General features: G+C 47.8%; 1 protein-coding gene across 3 annotated transcripts in view; it reads left to right on the forward strand.

The window, feature by feature from the left end:
* NBAS (NBAS subunit of NRZ tethering complex) overlaps positions 1–22,537 on the forward strand; it is a 3,456,930-nt gene that overhangs the window by 1,070,037 nt on the left and 2,364,356 nt on the right. For all 3 annotated transcript variants that reach the window (XM_069605942.1, XM_069605943.1, XM_069605944.1), the window contains exon 24: positions 1,558–1,743. In XM_069605942.1, the coding sequence (XP_069462043.1) occupies positions 1,558–1,743 (186 nt within the window). The remainder of the gene's footprint in view (positions 1–1,557; positions 1,744–22,537) is intronic.

Here is a 22,537-nt window from a genome sequence, read left to right on the forward strand (position 1 = left end):
TCACGGCTTACCACTACCGCAAAGAGAAGGGTAGTACCTTTTAACCGAAGAACTCCGCGGCTGGTTTCTTCCCTAGCAGTGCAACGACCTTCATCTTTCCTCCACGGCGAGACCTACTCTTCCTCTGGACGAAACACCGACTTGCACCCGCTGCCAGGAACAACTGCACCCGCTGGAGCTTCCTTCACACTTAAGGTACTGTGTCCCGCCTGGCTTCCCTTGCGACAGATCGTTCGGGGTGACAGTAAAGCCTCGACTTTCTAACCTGGGCTGGCCTGGGACAACCTAGCTAACTTTTCCTGACTTTAATTTCATCCTTTTTGTGCAAACTATCTACAAGACTCTTTGGGCATAACCCCGCTGTTTGAACCTGGACCCCTTCTGCTTGCTCTCTCCAAGAGTGGGCCTTGCAATTGACTTCCTTGCTCTCCAGTAGAACTCTGGCTATCCTGCCTTACTGTGGTTCTTTTAAAAGTATTGAAATTTGTGTCCTTCCATAACTCTGCCTTTTTCCCTCCCTTTTTAATACCTTATTAGAGTGCCATCTTAGGTTAAGCGCTCACCTCTGTCTGAAAATAAGTGGTGTTTCTCACTAAGACTTGTCTAATAAGTAATTAGGGTTGTATATATATCATAGTGACTGTGTGCTGAATTTACTTACCTCTTTTGTGCTAGTGTAATTTTTAAGTGTGTCTTTAAATAAATAATTATATACTTTTACACCAAAGCTCTGGTCAGTGTTTGCTTGTGCTACTGTATCTCTGTACCTATTGTGTATACTCTACATACTGCCTAACTCTTCTTGAGGGAAGTCTGACTGCTCAGCCACAGCTACCAAGTGAATATGTGTGGTACAGACTGCTACCAAGTGGGTTCACTGCCAAACACCAGTAGTCTTAAATCTTTTGCAGTGGTCCCTAGCGAACTGCACAGGTTTCTGCCTAACAGTTTATATAAGGGAAGATGGACTTAAAGGAGGTCAGGTGAGACAAATGTTTTCATAGATCGTAAGTGATGATGCCTCCCTGTAGCAAGACGGCAATGGCTTTCCCTGGGGCCAACCTTCTGCTTCCAGAGGTATCAGAACTATTCTGGAAGTATGGAAAATAATAACATCAGAGTTCATTCCAAACGGGCGGAGCTCGCTGTGCTTCACATTTATGGAGAGGTTTTAAGCTTTTCACAGCTGCCTGCATGCTACTTAATCTTCTTTACATAACCATGCTATGTACTTTCTGGGAGACCTCATGTCGTATTGCATCTGCCTTTCTGTGTCTTGGCTGTATTGTATTTGTGGCTTCGACTACATTTTGTAGGCCACCTCCAAAATGTGGGTTTAATCTGGTTACGGTCTGCACTCTTCCTTAAATGTGTGAACATTATTTCATATTCATGACCACTTGCATTTTGTATTTTTTCATTTTGATTTGAGTGCAAGCTTGCTCACACTAAAATGTGTTTATTGTGCGCTAGGTGATTGATGGGAGCCCCAGCATATCTATAAATGCACCTTTACTATTGTTTTTCACTTATTCTCTTATGTTTTTATTTTCCAAGGTGGATGTTGCGCTTTCTCTCGTTCGTCTTGGAAAGGAAAGATCCGTTCCGGGATTGCAGATTCTAAGCGATGACCTGGTAACACTGGAGACTCTGGTGTACGAGGCTGGAGTTGATATTGTCCTTACATTGAAAGATCTGCAGCAGTTAAAAGACCTTGATAAACTAAGACTACTTATGAAAAATGTAAGTGACGTCTGTGTATGTGATTGTTGTTAAAAGTCCTAAACCTGTCTAAGTAGAAAACATATTGTTTTTAGTGTTGTTTTCATTATTGCAATTTGTGTCATTATCACACCAACAGCATTTTTACCTGTAAACCCGCCATAAAACTGTAAACGGAATATGGCAATGAGGTGGAGGAAATGTGATTGAATAAGCTTCCAAAGCATACTTTTGACTCTGTGGATAAGCACTGTTATCTACAGCAAAGGCTAGTGTGCTGTACGTTCTGGGCATTGACACATGCCGGCCATGTGATGAACCCGATGCATCTCTGACTCGCCCACTATGGGGATGTCGAAGCATTAGGCAGTTTTGGGATGACTTACTGTACAGGAACATAGATGTAATTTCGACTAGGGAAACAGAAAGGTCTTACTTTGGTCAGTTATAGTAGCACAAAACATTTTAAGAACATGGAAGACAGGGCACAGATCTGATTATGAGGACTGGCTGTGTGAAATCGGGCTTCTAGCGTCTTATACGCATTGTGCATTTTGTTTCTAACTGTATTTTGCTATATTTGGGCCTCATTGCTAGTTGGGCGGTGCAGAATTAACGTGCCAGTATTAACACAATACCAGAACGTTTTTGCACTGGCCAACCTCAAGTTTGCCAGTGTGGTGAAGGAATCCTCTCCGGCTAAGATTTGGAGGTAATCCCACCACCCTATCAGCAGAAATCCCCAGTATTACTGTTCCGCATGGAGTCCTATTGTACTACATGGAATGGGGGCGAACGCTGCGTACCAGCACTTGGTATCCGGCGGTAAATCCACTGAACCGACTGCCAGTAACAGTAATTCGATTTGCCGGTATCCTGGTGGATAATGAGGCCGATAATGAGACACAATGCCTTCATTTTGCAGACCTGTGTGAGACCTCCATAAACCAGTCCCTATATGTTGGGCTACTGTCTTTTTCACCCTTTCCTTTCTTGATTGTACCCAAAGTTGTTTTTTGAAATACAGGTTTCATTAATTGTAATTTATTGGTAGTGAAACGTTTTAATGTTTCAAGATTAGTTTTTTTTTTCCCTAGTGTTAAATCAAGCCAGTCTGTGTGTGTATGGTAGTCTGTAGTAGTGTTTGTTTTGGGGTAAACTAGCTTGCAAGAGCACCGATCATGCTCCGTCCTTGCAGCTATGCCATGATCTTCCTTCCCTCGGTTAGCTTTTATTAGAAAATGCACCTTATGTTTGCTCACATGCAAATTATCAGAAGTGGCTATTAAGTTTAGGAGATGGTGTTACCTCCCCAAATCAAAGCAAAGAAGGTATTGCTTAACTTTCTTGGCTCTTCTAGGCTAGCAGTGGTACATAATCAAGGCTAGTTGTCAGGCAGGGTTAGACAGTGTTCATTTAAATAAAGGAAATCCCACACGGGTGTTTATCTTAAATATAACTTATATATCTCTTAGAAGGTAGTAAGGTAAAGACCATACATGGACACTCTTGACATTTTATTGGGGTATTCGCATCAGTGCATCAAGGAATGGGTTAGACCAAACCTGCAGGGCATATGGGTTTAGTCAGTAAGGGTATCCGGAATGGCTCCACACTAAGTACCGCTCTTTCAGGGTACACCTAGTAAGTGTAGTTTCAGAATCATGATATCTTTCCCTCAAAGATAACGATAACTCTCCCATATCTAATACCCTGGCCTATTGTCATACATCTATTCATCCGGCCCAAGGCCTGCTGTCTGGCCCTGTCCGGCGCTGGAGGGTGCCCCCTCCCCATCCATGTCGCATTTCGATCCACCTGTCTGCAGGTGTTCTGACTTGAGTGTCGTGTAGACCGTTGAAACCTCCGTCCTCAAGTGACGCACAGGGGAACTAAAAGAAACCCGCTGTGCGACCTTTGGGGCCACAGGTGGGAGATGTTACTTCCCGGATCCACGGAACCTCTGGAACACCAATGCTGATGTCAAAAAGAGCGAGGTTAAGTACAAGGCAATTACAGTATATAATCACAATAACCAAAGGATCTGAATAGCCTTACCTATCCGGTGTTTGGAAAACCCAGGAAACCTAGGAGGGAGGTTCGAGACTCAGATGAGGCGGTCCCTAGAACATGAGGACCGCAGACAAGTGTGGATGCAGGATAAACCACCTGTAGGACTGAAGGCGTGACTTGAATCCCAAAAAGGGAAATGGTGTAAAGTTCAACAAGGTACCAAGGGATGATCCAAAGGCAAGTCAGGGTCGTGTCCGAAATCCAGCAACAGGCAAACAGTTCCAAGCAAAGGTACAAAGGGGTAATCCGAAGGAGTCCAAGAGAGAGTTCCAAGATCAAGGTAAACCAGGAAAGCAAACCAAAACGTAACGCCAAACAGGGTCTGAAGACAGCTGAGAAGCAATGAGTGTCCCGTGTCTCAAGCCTTATATACTGAGCGTTTCAGGGTCATGTGACGTCCACCAAGGTCACGTGAGGAACGCCACTCTGGATCACGTGAGCAAGTGACCGATCGGCGTGGAGATGTAACGCTGCCTCTTCTGCTGTATGTTCTCCATGGCAACTGCCAGTGCAGGAAGGGTTGCAGTCGAGCCCGTAAATCATACCTGGTACGGAGCTTTCGGTCCTTTGGGTAAACCGAATCACATGAGGCTCGAACCCTGGAGGGAGGTGTTGGGGAAATGTGAGCAGTATTCTGGTGTGCAGTGGATCGGTGTGCAGAGGATCGCCTAACAGCAGGCCACGCTCTTAAGGAACAATCTGGCCCTGACCGGCATTGACTGAACATGATTAACAGTTTTTGCTCTGTACCACCGGGGTAAGCACCTCTGAGCGCCCTGCTCCTCTCATGGGTAACATTTCACAAGCCTTGTCACTGGACTACATCACCCACCTCGTGCCCCCCACCCCTGATTGCTCACCGACCTGCTTTCTATATAATTGACACATGGGTGTCGTCCTCTCCTTTACTATTCCAACGTGCCTATCACACTGCTCTCTTCTATTTCTTCGGTCCTGAAAGATAACATGGCTTTAACTCCTCCTGCCAGCTCTCACCTGTGCCCACAACTGGTAATGCTGTTCCTTGGACTCGGGCACCCCACCGCTGACCTTGTTCCCACGCTTCTATTACCCTGGTCTATTGCTGGGAAGGTGATATCTATCCTCTTGACATCTCATTACTTACTTAGGCCCAATTATGTCTCAGCTTCCCTATCTGTACTTCTACACTTGATGTAGCCACCTGCACCATGAGTTCAGGCTTTCCCAATCTGCGCACCCATATTTGTTTGCATCTTACATATTTGTGCACTTGATGTAGCCCCCCGCTAATGAGGTGAGGCTTTCTCTATCTGTGCACCCATATTATGTCGCCTCTTAGCAATCTGTACTTGTACACTTGATGTAGCCCCCCCTGCACAATGGGGTGAGGCTTTCTCAATCTGTGCACTCGTATTATGTTGCATCTTACTTATTTGTACAGTTCATGTAGCCCCCACACCATGAGGTGGAGCTTTCCCAATCTGTGCAACCATATTATGTCGTATCTTGCCTATGTGTACCTGTACACTTGATGTGTAGCCCCCTGCACCATGAGGTGAGGCATTTCCAATCTCTGCACCCTTAGTACGGTGTATCTTACCTATTTGTACCTGTACACTTGATGTAGCCCCTCGCACCATTAGGAGAGGCTTTGCTAGCCTGTATTCACTCACCTATTCTGTCTGTAACCAATATGCGTTCTCTTGTACTTCCCTAATGTGCTTGCACTTTCTTTATGTAACTAGCGCCTAGATGCCTCCAAGTTTTGTTCGCTGAAATAAATGCAAAATAAGATTTTTTTTTAAAAAAACCTCCTATGACGAATAGGGTAAACCTTTCCCCAAGACCTATAGGCCAACCTTCCAACTTTGGTCTGCCTTGTGAAACTTATGAAACCACCTTCTCCAGTTCCACCTATCAATCATCCAGCACTGACTTGCCATTGAAAACGATTGAGAATATGTATACAAGTTTTTGGAGCCAATTGTCAAAAACAGACTTCCTTTCGCAGTATTATCAAAATACTGGGACGAGGAAGAAATAGAGTAATCTCCATGAAGATCACCTTCCCAGGATTGTAATAAGGAAGAAGGAAGGAGTAAGCAAGATTCTGAGAACTAGCAAACCAACTCAGCTGTCTAGGTTGGCATAGGTTACGGTGGCCCGGGAGATTCTTAAGTACCTCAGCTGACGGCAACGAGAGAGACGACATGCAGAGAGCATTCTGCTACAGCAAGAAGGCGTAGTCATGGTGCGAGCGCTGCAGCAGCAGTCATGCTGAGGAAGACCTGCTGGAGAGAGAGAGCATATGGAGAGTGTCCTTGCCTAGCTGCGGCTGGAATCCGGGAGAACGGTCGGGGTGCTGAAGTGGCGTCGGTGAAAGAAATTGCATGCCGGGTGGTAGAGAAGCTTATGGTGTGACCCTGGACGCCTTGGGCCTGGAACGAGAAGCAGAATAGCGAAGGAGGCAAGAGCAGAAGGAACCAGTGAATAAGGAGAGCCGAAGAGAGACACTGACACGAAAGCTCGGCGAAAGGAAAGAGCTGACGAACTGCCAAGCAGCGAGAACTGTAGATAATCCTGTAAAGAAGCCAAGAATCCTGGAAGTAAGCCTAAACCCGGTGAGCCCATTGAAATAGGGCTGGATATCGGGAAAGCTGTCGCCACACTAAAGCCAGAGTATCTCAGTGGTGTATCCATGGTAGAAGGGTTGGGGATAACGGCGAGCAACCCAAAACAAACATGAAAGGGAATGTGGATCAGACAAAGGATCCCGTTAGTCCCCAAAACAGCTATAAATAACTTAATAAGGAAACCATAAGTCCTGAGAGGGGAGTAGGCCCCATGCAAAGGAAATAAAAAGGAAGTAAAGCCAGAGAGGCCAGAGGGAATGAGGTGTTCTTCCCTAGCCTTGTGAACCTTTACAAATTAATAACATGTCCTGACAGGAAGGAAAGTCTGGTAAATAGCGAGTCTACGACTCAAACCTATATCATAAAATCGTTAGTTGTTGAGAATCAAAAACGGGGGAAAGGAGTTATTCCCCCTGCAAGCTTTAAACTGGGTTTTATTACGGTGTGTGAATACAAGAAGCCCTGGTAGAAGAAGTACACCAGGCATTTCACAAGTGTGTAAATACAAGAAGCCCTGGCAGGAGAGTATACCAGGCAACTACAACTGTGTGAATAAAGGAAGCCCTGAGAAGAAATATCAGGACTAAGAAAAGGTTTTGTGTTAGGCAGGAGAAAGGAGCAAATCCCTGAAAGAATGATATACCAGGTGTCCTGAAAGAGACAGAAATACAAAGCCAGACAGTTTTCAGTGTCGTTGTTGGCCAAGAAAGGCAAAAGGAACTATTGTTTGTGAAACATCAAAGTGTGAAAAGGAATCCAGGGGAAGGGAACCACCCCCTGGAGCAAAGACCTTTATCTTTGAAGAACATTTGTGTTGGATCCATTTATTCTTCCTTTTTTAACACTTCTTTTTAAACCACCCAAGGTTAAAGACATTTCCATCTTCACCATAGAATTTAGGTTATAGTGCGGAGGTCAGAATAGAATTTTGGACACAGGACAGTTTTTTGTTTTGGACATTCTGACAGACAGATCCTTAGTTTTGGTTTAGGTAGGGAAATTCCACTTAGAGCAGGGGCAGTGACATATTTTCCCAACCGCTTTTATTTTCAATAAAACTCTTTAACAAAATCATGGCTGACTTGTGTCTGAGTTTTATTCCTGACTACTCGCACTTGCTTCTCCACATGAAAGGTTGAAGAATTCTGAAAACTAGCCACAGTGGGCTATAGTACGAATATACTGGAGAAGGTAAGTAAACTCGTTTTGTAAAGCCTCAAGTCCTAGAGGAGAGTTGCCTTTCGTTTGTACTGTCAAACAGATGGCACAAGAATTACCCAAAGCCTCAGAGACAATTAAAGGTTTTTATAGATGTATCGATGGTCACTATCGCCTGTCCTCCTCATCTCATTTTGCAAAACACCTCCTCCCCGCTTGATCCAATCTCACTTCTACTACACTCACGCTCTCCTTTCCCTCTCTTCTGTCGCTCTCTGCTGTCTCTTGTTCGCTCTAGGCTTTCCTCAATCCTTCAATGTTTACTCCTCCCTGCTCACTTCAACTCCCTTCTCCTCAATACAACCACCTCCCTCCACACTTAACGTGAACAACCCACAACTTCCTGCTTCCAACCCTCCCTTTTATGTTCCCCCTTCTGCTGCCATTGGCCTCTGTTTGGGGCCAAGGCTGATGATGCCTGTCATGACTTGCACGTGAAATGATCACCCGCTACGCAAACGGCGTAGTCCTTCGTTTCCTTGCCTGCGCTCCTGGTGGTTGCCATGGTGACTACATCAACACTGTAAGCGTATGCAAAGTACGCCGGATGGCTTCAGGCGTTGGCATGGGTATCCAGCGTACATCGGTACGTCACTCCCGACTCCCCGAAGCATAAAGAAAGGGAGCTCCATGGTGCCAGTGCTTCTAATCGAAGTAAGTGCCCCCACGTTCAGTCACTAGTTGGTTGCCTTTTTTGATTCCTTTCACCTGTTTTCTGCCTCCTTGACCTGTTAATGGATTACATTTTGGACACCTTCTTTTATGATTACCCAGATAAACAAACTTTGCTTCTGTCATACGGATTGTCTCTTGGATCATCCCTTAACTCATTTCTGTGGACCTTCTTTGTGCACTGGACTTTGGACGCTTTTCAGCTGGAATCGATGTGCACTGTAACTGTTATTAGCGAGTCCTCGTTCCTCCCAGGGTAGGTCCCTTAACCATACTAACATCCGTCCTTTCCGCATCTAGTACCTTTTCCTCCTGTATCCTAGTAAATACCTCAACTCCAGGCTCCTGCTCTGACACTTACGGCCATCACAGACCCTACTCTAACACATTAGGTAAGCTTGTTTTCTCATAGCTTAGATTGGCATTTTCTTTCTTTTTCTTCTTTGGTACGTGTTACACGTCCTTGTCTCTTCTTGCCTCAGAGTGACCATAGAGATTTTGTGCCACCAGTCAACCTCTTCAAGGGCTTCAGCATTGCACCCTGTGTTGTCCTAATTAATGTATTGTACTTATGCTAGTTTATCGGTAATAAAACCCATCCTTCCTTTTACAGCTTGGCGTTTACCTGCTGGTAATTCTGCTCTTTCATTTTAATCAAACCTCGACCTGTAATAGATCAAACAGGTAAAGGGGTGCTTTATAGGAAAGGTCACCCTCAGTGAGTAGACCCCGTAGTTATTGGTGTTGACTTGGACAAGAGCACTCGGAAAATCTTTGTGAGCACTAACCATGCCCAACAGCGGTTCTTGTCCTCCAAGGTGTAGGTGATGTTTTTGGGGGTTGGCAATACAGCAACCTTTTGAGCCATCTGTGAGACGTTGGGGCTTTCGCCCATCTGGATTTTATGCCGCCTGTGGAAGAGGTCAGATAGCCCCTGGGAGACTGCAGGGCAGATGCTGCCCAAGTGAAAAAGGCATGGGTACTCCTACAGCTGGAACAGTAGTGCCCACTGGCCTCTCAGCCACCCAGGATGCAAAACCTCTCTGAGAAATTCTGCCATGATTCCCCTGTGGGGCGGAGGGAGAATTTTCCTTTTTGGTACGAAATGGTCTCAAAATGCATCCGATGGTTGGGGACTTACAGGCTGTAAAGCGTGGATACTGTCTCCCTTTCATTCCGTGTCCTCCGGACCACTTCCCTTACACCACCACCTTGCCTCTGGACCCCATTCTCTTGTAGGCGGTCCTTCATTGCCTCTCGTGTGCAATAGATCTGGTTCCATGCTCAAAACGAGGCCAGGGGTGGTTTTCAACTTATTTTCTGGTTTCGAAGAAAGACTGGGGCTTGCGCCCAATACTGGATCTGATGCTTCAGAGTTTGTGCCTGTGGAAGGGCAAATTGAAGATGGTAACTCTACCCCAGATCCTCCAAGACCTCCATCTGCAGGACTGTTTGGTATAACTGGACCATCAGGATGCCTATTTCCATGTGCCCATTCATCAAAATCCCATGAAGTACCTGAGGTTTGTTATGGGACAACATCACTACCATTCAGAGTCCTGCCGTTGGGCCTTCTGCGACACCTAAGGTTTTTTCCAAACATCTGGCAGTGGTAGCAGCTCGCCTCTGGGGGGAAGGCATTCATGTCTTTCACTAGCTGGACGACTGGCTCGTACAATCTTGCTCCCCAGACCAGACGTGGGCACATTTGTTCTGCACATGCACCCTGTTTCACAGCTTCGGCTTTTCCCTGAACTTTAAAAAGGTCCCATGTTTCTCCATTCCAGACCCTCAGATTCACTGGAGCGGTCTTGTACACTTGCCTGGGCATAGCCTTTATGCCTGGGGACTGAGTGGCTAACATTTGTCAGATGGTACATGTCCTCCAAACCCAGGGACAAGTTGCTGACTCAGCCTTCCTCCGTCTGCTGGGTCTCATGGCCTCCTGCATTATGGTGGTCTCTAAGGCATGGCTATGCATGAGGGCTCTTCAATGGCTACACCGTTGCCAGTGGTTGCAGTTTCAGGGACACATGTCAGGTCATCTGCAGGTGTGGGGATCGTGTAGCTCGGGACCTTTCATGGTGGTACAAGAGGAGCAACATGCTGAAAGGCCCGTTGTGTCACCATGGCCTCAGGTGACGATATTCACGATACATCCCTGACAGGTTGTAGTGCTAACCTGTCGGACCTCATGTGAGCGGACTCTGCCCTGTTTCAGACTCCCCGAGCACATCAATTTGCTGGAGCGGAGGACAATAAGGCTGGCCCTGGTCACCTTCTTCCCCTCTGTGATGGGAAATGTGTGCTGCTCGTTACGGACAACACAGTGGCCATACACTACCTCAACAAACAAGGTAGTGTGGGGTCCTTGCCACTTTGCATAGGACCAGTGCGACTGTGGTTATGCGCTCTGGAGGACAACATCTCTCTGGCTTTCCATCTTGCCACAAGGGTAAATGTCACAGCAGGTGCCTTGAGCAGACAGACGTCCGCCTCCCACAAGTGGGAGGCCTGCCAGGAAGTTTAGAGGAGATTTTCTCCCGCTAGGGGATTTCTAAAGTAGAGATATCTTTGCCTCATTTGAACAGGAAGTGCTAGTTATTCTTATCCAGGGAATTTCCTCATCCGGGAATTCTGGGGGACGCCTTGACAGTCAAGGGGACATTCAATCTCCTTCATGCATTCCCACCAACACTTGTCATTCCGCTAGTGTTCAGGGCACTGTGCCTGTTTGGGACCACGTTGATTTTGATCACTCCGAACTGGTCCTGGAGTATGTGATAACCGAAGTTGCTGGACACTTCCATCTGCCCTCCCTGGCATCTTCCTAGGAAAGTGAATCTACTCTTCCAGTCAGATGGGCGGGTCCTCCACCCAAACCTCAACAGCCTGAACCGTCATGCATAGCTACTGAGAGGTTGAGAAACAAGGAGTGGTACTAGTCAGACAACATCTTAAATATGATAATTCTTGCCCAGAGTCCCACCCCAAAGTCAATTTATGCTTGTAGATGTTATAAATTCCCTGCTTGGCGCAGGGAATGGGATTTGTTCCATATTTCATGTGCTCTGTCTTGAATTTTGTACTGTATTTGGCCTAATTGGGTCTCCAGATTGGCACTGTGTCTCGGTTTTTTTATGGTTTCCCGATCAGGGCTCTTTCTTCACAATCCCCACAGCTATGCATTTTTCATGGGCTTGTGCAACCAATTTTCTCCATGCCAGTTTGTGGTTACGGCATGGGATTTGAATTTGCTGTAAATTATCACTTCCGGTAGATGGGTGAATGAGCTCCAAGCATAGTCTGTTAAGCTTCCTTATTTGGTCTTCTCCAAAGAGAAGGTAACATTGATAGTGAGACCTTGCTTCCTACCAAAAGTGTGCCCAGAATGGCATCCCTCCCAAAAGATCTATCTTCCTGTCTTTTTTCCTCTGCCTAATCCTTCCAGAGCAGAGGAACAATTCCATCATCTGGACCGGGTGCGGGCCCTCAGCTACTACATCTCTCAGACGAGGGACGTCAGGAAAGAAGACCAGCTTTTTATGGGTTATGCTTGTGCTCGTGCTAGCATGACTGTGACCGAACAGACCTTGGCATATCAAGGTGGATCATTCTCTGAATATTGGAATGCTAAGATTGGGGTGGGAAGGATGTGCCTGAAGGTCTTGGAACACGTTCTACCAGAGAGCTGGCTGCCACCACTGCCATGCAGAGAGGGGTCTTTGTTTTGGAATTTTGCCAGATGGCTGAGTGGGCCACGCTGCACATTTGCCAAACGTTACTATCTCGATTCCCAGTCAGGGCATGACACGCCTTTTGGTAGGGCAAACCTCCAGAGCTTGTAAGTGCTGGTGATGTCCTTGTTCTCCTCCTTCCTCCAGATCCACGTACTGTTATGGGAGTCTATCATAAATGAGGAGTCTGTGGAGGGAAGAAATCTGAATTAGAATGACAAATTACTTACCTATCGGTAATGTTCTTTCTGGAGGATGTCCCACCCACCGATTCCTCATCATACGCCCTACCTGCCCCACTTGGCGGAAAACGAGTGCACATTTAGTTCCGCGGTCCATCAGTGCCAAAGTGCTAGGTAAATAGAGATGGAACTGAGGTCACAGGTCGCAAAGCCTCAATATATACCGGCTCCAACGTCATGTCCGTGCATGTAGAGTTGTCAGGCAGAGCCGACGTGTAACTACGCTGCACCCCCTGGTGGTGGAAATATTTCTGCCAATAAGCTGTACTGCGGATTGGAACATCAATCAGAAAGAACATTATAGAGAGGTAAGCAATTTGTTATTTTGATAGCTACATCAACAACTCCCTTGCACCTACCCTTCTAATTTCAGTTTGCCACAAGGTCCAGACTGCATCTCCACGGGATGTCAAAATGAAGAAGCTGTGGGAGGTATCATCCTATCCATCAGAAAGAACATTGCCGAAGGTTAGTAATTCTTTTATTGAACTTTCTAATATTTTATATAGACCTCACGGTGTAAGTCAGACATAGGAGAAGGACATGAGGACATGATTCAACCAACACTTTATTGGTAAACGTAAAGACAAACTTTCTCTAGTCCCTGGTACTAAGGTGGATTCCCTATTCTACTAAATAATGAAGGGTGATTGTCAGAATGTCACAAAACAAATGCAGTCTTCAGTCCAAAACCTAAACTGGCCGATCACTAACCTATTCTAGTAGATGGAAAATAATTCTAAGCTTGTGTTTAGCTTAGGGTTACTCCACCCAGGGAACTTAGTGGAGGATGGTTTCTGACCCCCCCCATTCAGTGGTTCATAAAATCTCTGAAAGTTTGTAGGTGCGGTTTCCTTAAGAACAATAGAATGTTTTTCAAAAGAAAAGGAAACAGTTTTTCAAACCAGAAATGTCACAAAAACGTTTTCTCAATAAGGCCTCTGAGTCTTAACCCATCTGCAGGGATAGTGCAACTTGCCTGGGGTTGTTCGGTAAGTCTGCTTCCAAGAATACTGATCTCTAAGCGTTCCTAGGTTCTCTAGTTCTTTGGCCTTGGGTAGGCAGCAGGCTCCTCCAGCCTGGTTCACACGCACTCTCATTTTAGACCATCCTAGGCTGTAGGCTTCTCGGCTCGCTCTTCTCGTACTACAGATTTATTTAGCCCAGGCATTTTCTCGACTTGTCCCTTACAGGGTATAAACTTCTCTAGCTCTCGGGTATTCTTGGTTCGCCCCTCTTGGGTTGTATGCTTCGTTCATCTCTGAGGTTCTTTTTTTGGGCCCCTGTGTTTTTTTCAGTTCGCCCCTTTGCTGGTTGTAAGCTTCTTCAGCATTTATGGTTTGCTGGTTTGTCCTCTGCGGGCATTAGGCTTCTCTCACTGCTGCGCTTCTTTGTTGGGCCTCTAGAGGGTTAAGGGTGTCTCTTGCCTGTGTTTTTTTTGGTCTGAAACTAGCTGGTTACAGGCTTATTCAGCCTTTGTGGATTCTTGGTTTTCCCCTCGCGGGCTATAGGCTTCTTCAGCCTTTGTGATTTCTCTTTTAGCCCCTTGCAGGCTGTAAGTTAATCTTGAGGTTTTTCGCTGACCCCCTCGTGATCTACGGGTGTTTCTCCCCTCTACTGTTCTGCATTTCTCCCCTCACAGGCTGCAGCTTCTCTTGGTTTCCTTGTATGGGAAGGTGTGTGTTTTGCATTTGCTTGGCCACGTTGGGAAAACCTTAGGCCTACCGCTCCCAGGCCCCTGGCAAAACCAGTGATTGGACTCACACAGGCACAAAATCACACTCGGACCATTGGGTATGGTAAAACATATAAATGGCTCATTATAAGCCCTTTATTCACACCTTATATATATGAATACATCAAACATATATAGTCAGTTATATAGGAACAAAGAAAAAGAGTTCATCACTGTTAGCAAGACACCTTCATCTTAGCCCGTACAACACTGCTTAGTCCCAGAGCAGGTAGGCAAAGAGATCACGCGCAATAACGGGGTCTGGAGCGGAGCGTCCTCCATCTCAGCGGAACTGCATCACCCGGGGAGTCCAGATTCTAACTGTGTTTTTTTAGGAGAAACCTCTTCTCTTTATGGGGGGCATGACCCCGCCCTTTCGGTTATGACTGCCTTCGGCCGAAAAGCAGATCACAAAAGGAAGGGGGCAAAGAGCAGAAAAAAAACTCAGCTTACCTCTACTCGCATTCTCCCGGGACCCCTTATCACTGCACCTGCAGGACACTCCAACTCCCTCCCTGGCTCATCCTTCAGCAGACAATACAATAACTATTCTCCACAGTAAGTCCACTCAGAAACAATATTTATGTGACCTTGCTTTGCCTTCGCTGCCGGGATGCACGTTTACTCTGCTGAGCCCGCGAAAAACGTAGGCTTTCATTACAGTGATGGGAGATGAATGTCCAAGATAGCTGCTCACCGGCGCTATATTTTCTTAGCTCTTATTTCGCACAAGCATTACAGTGTGACATCAGCGTTTCCGGATGTTGGCTTCCTTCACCATGGTGGTGGTGCTCCCGTTCTCAGCGACCCCATAGTGCTTGGGGACACTGCCTTTGTCGTGAATGGGACTCCTCCCTTGGCATGGTTCTGCAAGCCAGTGCTTCCCACTCTGCAGCAGATCTTCTCCTATCCTTCTGTTATCCGGCTGGTTTTAAGTTCTCTCTGGGATGGAAGGAACAATCCGGTTAGTCCTCAGTCGATGAATGGCTGCACCATATCCATGTCAGAAACAAAGCTTCTCACCTTACTGTGAACCTGTACCTGATGGTCCGGACAGTTCCCATATATACCATAAAGTTGCCAGAGTGTGAAACGCCGGAATGGTGCACATGTTTTGGGCATGTCCAGTGATTGAGAGGTTCTGGGGAGAAGTAGCACATAGGCTGGTGGAAAAGGGAATCAAATTAGTGGTGGAAACAGCGTGGGCATGCCTGATAGGGGGGTTTCCCAGTCCACGTAAACTCAAGCATGTCAGTAAACTAAACGACTTGGCATACATACTTGCAAAGCGGAGAATCGCCATGGGATGGAAGGCATACCATGGACCGAGAATAGAAATATGGTGGAAAGACCTACAGAAATGGGCAGAAGCTGAGACAACAGTATGGCAGGAAGCTAGTAATTCTGGAGGGGAGGAGGAAGCTGAAACCCTGATAGCCTGGAAACATCTAATAGCTACGATATTTGGGCCCACGCAAGACCGGTCAAGCGATCGGGACTCCACTGAGACCACAGGAGAGGAATCCCTACTGCAAGTTGAAGAAATGGAACATGAAGTGGAGTAGGCTCGAATGGGGGGGGGACAAGGGGAGAAGCAGTGGACATGGCATGATGTAAATTTGAAAAGTTGTGATATGCACTGCAAGTTTGGTTTGTGGTGTTGGTTGAAAAATAATTATAAAAATTGTTTAAAAAAAAAAAAAATTGCCAGAGTGTGAGGAAAGGAGAGGGTGGATAGTGTCATTAGGACAGTCCTTGTCCCCAAAGGGGCCGTACCCCCAGTGGGATCCCTCATGGCCTGTTCCCTAGGGAGGGTATTGCATAGCAGGCTCACCTCCCTAGTCCCAAAGAGGGTGGCTCCCCTTTGAAGAGAAAGGACAAACTCTTTTGATTCATCACAACACATACAAACAGAAAAACAAAGTTTCCAAAGTTCATAGCCCCACCTCAAGCACTGATCAAGGAATAACCTTAGTGTAAATTGAGTACTACAAAATAGAAGCAGTAGATTAATAGTTTATCTATTTAATTGTGTGGATAATTAAATCTATATGTTTGAAAACCTGCATTTCATGGGCACCTAGGATCAGTCGGATACTTAATTGTGCAATGTGCCATAAAATAGAGCAACGTCAGCAGTGTCTTGGATCTCAGGCTCCTGTATCACGTACTTCAGTAGACAACTTAATGTTAGGAGGAGTGAATCTCTTCCACTGCTGTGCTATACGATGCTGCAACAATAACAGTCCTGGCACAGCTTAGATGTTGATTTGCCTTTCTTATGCAAGGGCACTTTGCCCGGTGAACACTCCCTTCAGGATCTGAGACAAATAATCTAGTGCAGGGCACCTTAACACTTTGGCAGGATCACAATCCCCCTGCATCTATTTAAAAATAGCCAGGGACATTTCCACCTTGAATATTGGGCAGAGTGTTTGCATATCCACAAGAGTTAAATAAGCTCTGTGTAAACTATTTAATGAGTAAGCTTTAAATGAGCATTCATTGGACCCCTCTTTCATGTGGTGACCTAGTTGCTTCCCCTCTCCATGACCAGCAGGACATCCAAATCCTTCCTCCATGCATCTGTGATTTTACTTTGCAGGGGACATTTAAGGCACGTTAGCTATTTTCAACCTCATAATTCGATCAAGTCCTTTATAGCAATTACAGGTTTGTGCTAAATTGGTAAATCAGGGAAGGGTGGTATCAAATTGCATACCACTACATGAATCTGTCACTTGAGCCCAGTAGGGCTTTCAAAATAGGATTACCCATAATGATATATCCAATATAAAGACGGACAGCACCTTTGCTTTCAAACTGCACTACACATGCCACAGTGTCTTCACTATGGTATGAATGTATCATCATTCTCCAGCATGGGGTCTGGCATGGATTCACATGCTCATGAATATTCCCCGTCATCAGGCTGGGAATCCTCAGTAAAGAAAAAATCAGTTTCAGTTTTGTTTCTGAACTGTCTTTCTACTAGTAACCAATCACTGGTCTCTGGGTCATACTGCCCCTAGCCAATGACTGCCCTCTACCTAAGCCCCTTCTCTGGCAGCCAACTTCAGATTTTTACCACACGTTCAAGTGTTGGGAGTCCTCGTGCTGAGCTCTCTGGCTTTTACTGGATTTTGCGTTTTTTCGAAGAGTTTACTCTTATATTTACGGTCAATCGAGCCTCAAGCTCCACCGACTTTACTTTCCGATCAACGGGGACCCATTTTCTGAATTTGTCTACGCCCCTCAAGGTCATCTTTTCGTCGTGCTTTCCACTTCTCAGAGGATTCCAGAAGATCTTTGAGGCCTACCCTGCGCGGACATGGCCCAGGACAAGGGAAGCATGATGCCTGTTGGATCCAAGCTTTTCAGGAGCTGCCCTGGAAGCGGACTTCAGAACGTCTTTGAGGATGAGCACTCTCTGTGCCTCTACTGCCTTCACAAGGACAAATCACACGTGGAGAAGGACTGTGTGTTTTGTAAGAACGTATCCGTACGGACAATGAAGGATCGTCGTATTCGACTCACCAACTGGCTGGAGGGGAAGAGCCCAGCAGCGGGTGAGAAGAGGAAGAAATCCGAGCGGACTTCTAAGACCTTTGAGGGGCGCTCTGGCAACGGGGGCCCAACAAAAGGCAAAGCACTGCGAGTCCGCAGGCACCGGGAGCGCCGATCGGTCGAGCTCCTCGGCTTCCAGACAGGGCGCAATATCACCGACGCAATCAACCACGAGCCAACGCTCTGGCTCGGTGAAGACGAAGTCGGAGAGCCCGGGTAAGCTTCGGGAGAAGCCCCGGTCGATCCCGACGGAGACAGCTGAGGGGGAGCCAGGCGGTGACCCTCCCCCAAGGTGAAGGCCTCAGGCACGCCCAAGGTCATGAAGGCCCCGATTCACCCGGCTAAGACCTTAATTGAAGGAGTCGTGGCGGCCCTGGCGAAACCTACAGAGGCTTCACCAGTGGAAGCGACTTCAGGGGCTAGAGTTTCCCTGCCACCCCGGAGGGAATCATCTTTTCTGCCTATCGAGAAGACCCCCATGAAACCCCAGCAGGCAGGAGAAAGAGGGGGGGGGCACAGTAGCCATAATGGACACAGATACCACCTCTGAGGATGAGTTGGCGAGCATCCAAAGGATCCTGGACAAGAAGTTCGAGGAATCCAGGGCCCACTGGAAGGATCCCGACGAGGAGCACAACGGGGGGGGCCGATGAGGAAGATAGGGCCGCGGAGGGCCCCACACCCCAACCGTCCATTTGTAGCCGGTGCCCATACCACAGAACAATTCAGGATTTATCCTGATGGCTATCCAGACCCTGTGCGCGGAGATAAGGACAAGGATGTCCTTGCCCCCACCAACGCGACCCAGTGGGGCCTGGTCTGTCGGAGAGCCTGCCTAACAAGCGGAGACGAGTCCATCCTCCTCCCCCCTTCCAGCCTTCACCCCAATTCCTTCCTCTGAGGGATGAGACGGGAACGGAGATGGCAATTACGGGGACGGACGACGACGGTGGTGACAACGGAATGGACCTCCCCTCACCACCCCCCCCCGACAAAATTGGCTCCTTCCATGCCATGATCGAAGAGCCCCGAAGAGCAAACGAAGGAAGGTTTCCTCTACCAATGGCGGGAGGCCAAGAGGAAGACTGTCCTCTCAGTCCCGTTACTGGACGACATCTGGGATGAGGGTCTGGCGCTCCTGAAGAACCCGTCCACGGCTCCTGCTAAGAGAGACTGGTACGAGAAGAAGTACCGGGTCCCGGACTCCGCCCCTATGTGCCTCAGAGCACAGCCTTCCCCGGATTCAGTGGTCTCTGTGGCGGCCAAGAAGAAAGCGGTGGGGGGCGACGGCTTCAACATCCCCACCGGACGGCGAGGGAAAGTAGCTGGAGGCCATGAGACGACGGGTCATCTCGTCGGCGGCAACGATGATTAAAGCGGCCAACGCCCTCGCGATCCTGGCACGCTATGACAGGGCGCTGTGGTTCAAGATCGCTCCCTTGCTGGACTTCCTCCCGTATGACAAGAGAGCTGAGGCCCTGGAAATCCTACAGGAAAGCGAAGTGGCGTTGGACCACGCCATTACGGTGGCCACGGACATGGCCGACACCGGCTTTCGTCAGATGGGCAACTGCGTTTGCCTTCTCCGGCGCGGTTGGCTCAAGGCCACCGACATCCGCCAGGACGTGCAGACCAGGGTTCTGGACATGCCCTTCGATGGAAACAACCGGTTCGGCAAGACAGTGGACGGGTCAATACAGGCCATCAAGTCGGACACTGAGACGGCTCGGGCCTTGGGTGTTCTTCAACGACGATGGCTATCCTTTCGGAACTCCGGAGGCAAGCAAGGTGCCTCCTAAGGATTCGGCGGCGGTTCTTCGATGTACCGCCAAACGGCCCGCTACTTGTCGCAAGAGGCTTACAGAGGACGCGGCAAGACAGGAGGATCCCGTCGTCATCGCCAAGGCAGCAAGGCCGCAACGAAACAGGATTGAACCGCTGTGGCGTCGGGTCCCCACCTGAGCACCCCAGTGGGAGGCCGGCTGGCGAAATTCGTCAGCGTGTGGGAGTCCATCTCCACCGACCGTTGGGTTCTGGATGCCCTGGCCCGCGGGCACACCCTGGAATTTCAAAAGAGGTGTTCCCGTATTCCACCCGTGGCCAGGAAGGAAAACCACGCCCCACGCCCCTCCCCCAAGGGTCTCAGTAATGTTGCTTCCTGTTTTAAGAGTTCTGTTGTAAGTGGAGTAGTAGGATAAATAATTACTCTGTTAGGTCGATAATCATCCACAAATTCTACTATTGCCAAATCATCTGATGTCAGAGGTCTTAGCAACGTTTGCTCTATTAAGGATTTCATCGGGTTCAGGCGTCATCCTTTCTAATAGAAGCCTGTCTTGGTAGCCCCCGTTTCTGGATGTCACTGATCCTCCTCGGTTATTCCTTGACTCACGATCCTGAGAGTTCTCCTCCCTTCTTACCATAGGGCCTGGCAGTTTTTATGGCAAAATTCGGTAAGTTTTGTCTTCTTTAGTCAGGTTGTTGGCACGGCTGGCCTGGTCGAGGACAGACTTGATTGCCTTGGCCGTGTCTGGTCTGGTCTTGGTATAGCTGGAGGTCCCTCTGCTATCATTACTTTTGGTGGGTCTGTTGTGGTATATGGCTTTAATTTGTCCCCTGGTCACTCCCTGAAGGTACTATCCCGTCTCTTTGCCAGTTTACACAAGAATTTGCTTGGGGCAGCCTTGGCTGCCAATCTTTACTTGCAAGCCTATGCTCGTTTGGTTTTTCTATTTGTAGACACGTAGGACCTTTGGGGCCCTTAGACCAATCTGATTTGTCGTCCTTGTCTTTGTTGTCTAATAATTAGTCCTCATTGCTTTCCTCTTCTTCTTTCTCCGTCTCTTCCTCCGAAACATAGTCTGAGATTGAATAAGTTGACATGTCCATCAAGTCAATCGCAGGCCTGCCGGCTTCTTCTATGATGCCGTGGCATTCATCTCTGCTGTCTTGCTCCCCTTCTTGTTGCTGGGTTGGGGTAAGGCAACATAGCGATGTAGGCTTTGTGATCTTCTCTGGGATGGGTGGGATTTTGTTAATTGGGACTGAGATGTTACTGATGAACTTTTTAACCATCATCCCTCTCTGTTTTGCCAGTATTTTCTGTTTTTTTGATTTCTGTGTCGGCTGCAATTTCCCATTGGCCACAGGGGTCGGGAGACTCTTGGTCCTTGGGCTGGATTTAGGTTTCACCTTGTCCTTGTGACTGTTAACACGTTGACTGGATTGGCCTTTGATAAAAATGTAGCATACTTGTTTCAAGTGATTGTGGGGTGAGTCCAAGTTCTTTCCCTGTTCCTTCTGCTTCTTGCCCAACTCGGTGATCTCTGGAGCTTTCTGGTTTGTGATGTTTTTTTTAGAAACTGTGTTTGAGATCGACTCGGGGATCTGGTCAGGCGTCCCTGTCCTCGCCTCCCCTCCTGGTAATTTTAGAGTGGTTGAGTTGGGGCGACTCACTTCCTTCTTTCCTCCCTCCAATGCCCCTGAAGCTCTGGAGTCTATTTCTTCGAATGAGTCATTTGCCACCTCAATTACTTTTTTCGCTGAGGCTCTTGGATTCTGGGGATCAAAGAGTCTTGACATTCAATGTGATTCTTTTTCCTTTATCAAGTGGTCTAGGATTGTGTGGAGTAGACCTGCACGTTTGCCATGTTTGAGTCCATATCTTTTTGTATGCTGTAATGAAGGCTTCCATGAATATCATTTTTGATGTTAGCATGGCCAACATTGTCGTTTGATCCTTCAATTGATCACCTACTTGCTCGTAGAGCTTCACGAAGGGTGCCATAATGGCTGTCAATGTCGTGATAGTTGAAAACTCATTGTCGTTGGCTGGTAATTCATGATTTACGGTGGGCCCCGTGGGGTCGTTGTTCTCCTCGTTCACATCTTGAATTGTTTGAGTAGCTGCCTCTACCCCCCTCTTTTGGCATTGTTGGCGATTTCTTTGGCACGTGGTCGTTAAAACTGAGGTCCCAGTGTGCCTCCTTACACAGAAGTGACCGAGGTGAGTCTATCGCCAATGTGCACCGATTAGTTCCTGGAAATGGGGGGTTATTGAAATGTAAGGTGTCAGCTGCTACTTCAACAGTCCTCGGGGTCTGCGTTATAGTTGAAGGGTTCATGGGGAAGGACAAATTTGGACTTTCTCTCTCCAGCGTTGATGCAGATTCCAGCAAGAGCTGGTCTGGGACCTCTGTTCCTAAGTTGTCCCTAAATCGTACCATGCCCTGTCTGATAGGCGCAGTGCTGAGGTAAGAAAAGTCATTCCTGGGATCTGGGTCGAACCTAGACAGGCCTCTCGGCTTACATATGTCCGTTCTGGATGTTGGTATGGCAGAGCAGCATTTTTCCTAGGGGGCATGGTACGGACTTTGGCCTTCCCGTTGTTAGTAGACCACTGTTTCGATGGATGGGGTTCCCCCCCCCCTCCTATTAATGCTGTTTCTCTGCAGGCCTCGTTCGAGGGGGCCTCTGTTTTGCTCGAGATCAACGACACGGCCCCCCCGCTGCCCCTCTGTCCACCTGGTTGTCCCCTAGGGGGGTCGATTCAGTGGGGCCCGTTGCTGCCTTATTATGGGCACCTCCCCCCTCATTGTCTAATGAGCCCATACAGGTCTCCGATTCATTTAGTGTCCCTCCTTGTGGCTCAATTAGCTTGGACGTGGTTAGGACTGACAATGACTCCTGGAGGGGGTTGTCTATTGTTTTCTTCATGTCCTCGGGTCGACCCTCAGCGATACTGTTAGTCCTCGTCGCAAGCATGGACTTTGTTGTTTCTGTCATTGCTATGACGGCAGGAGACGGCTCGGACGCCAGTGGTTCAGCCATATAGGCTGCAGTGCTTGCTACGATAACCACATTTACTGTCAGGCTCCTGTTGTCTGGCGCAGAGGCAGCACAAACACCTGCCTCCCCGTTGGGTCTTAGCACCTGGAATGTAAAAACCACAGGCCA

The sequence above is a fragment of the Ambystoma mexicanum genome, chromosome 4p (assembly GCF_040938575.1).
Source record: "Ambystoma mexicanum isolate Mex_15411 chromosome 4p, UKY_AmexF1_1, whole genome shotgun sequence".
NCBI classification, from domain to species: Eukaryota; Metazoa; Chordata; class Amphibia; order Caudata; family Ambystomatidae; genus Ambystoma; species Ambystoma mexicanum.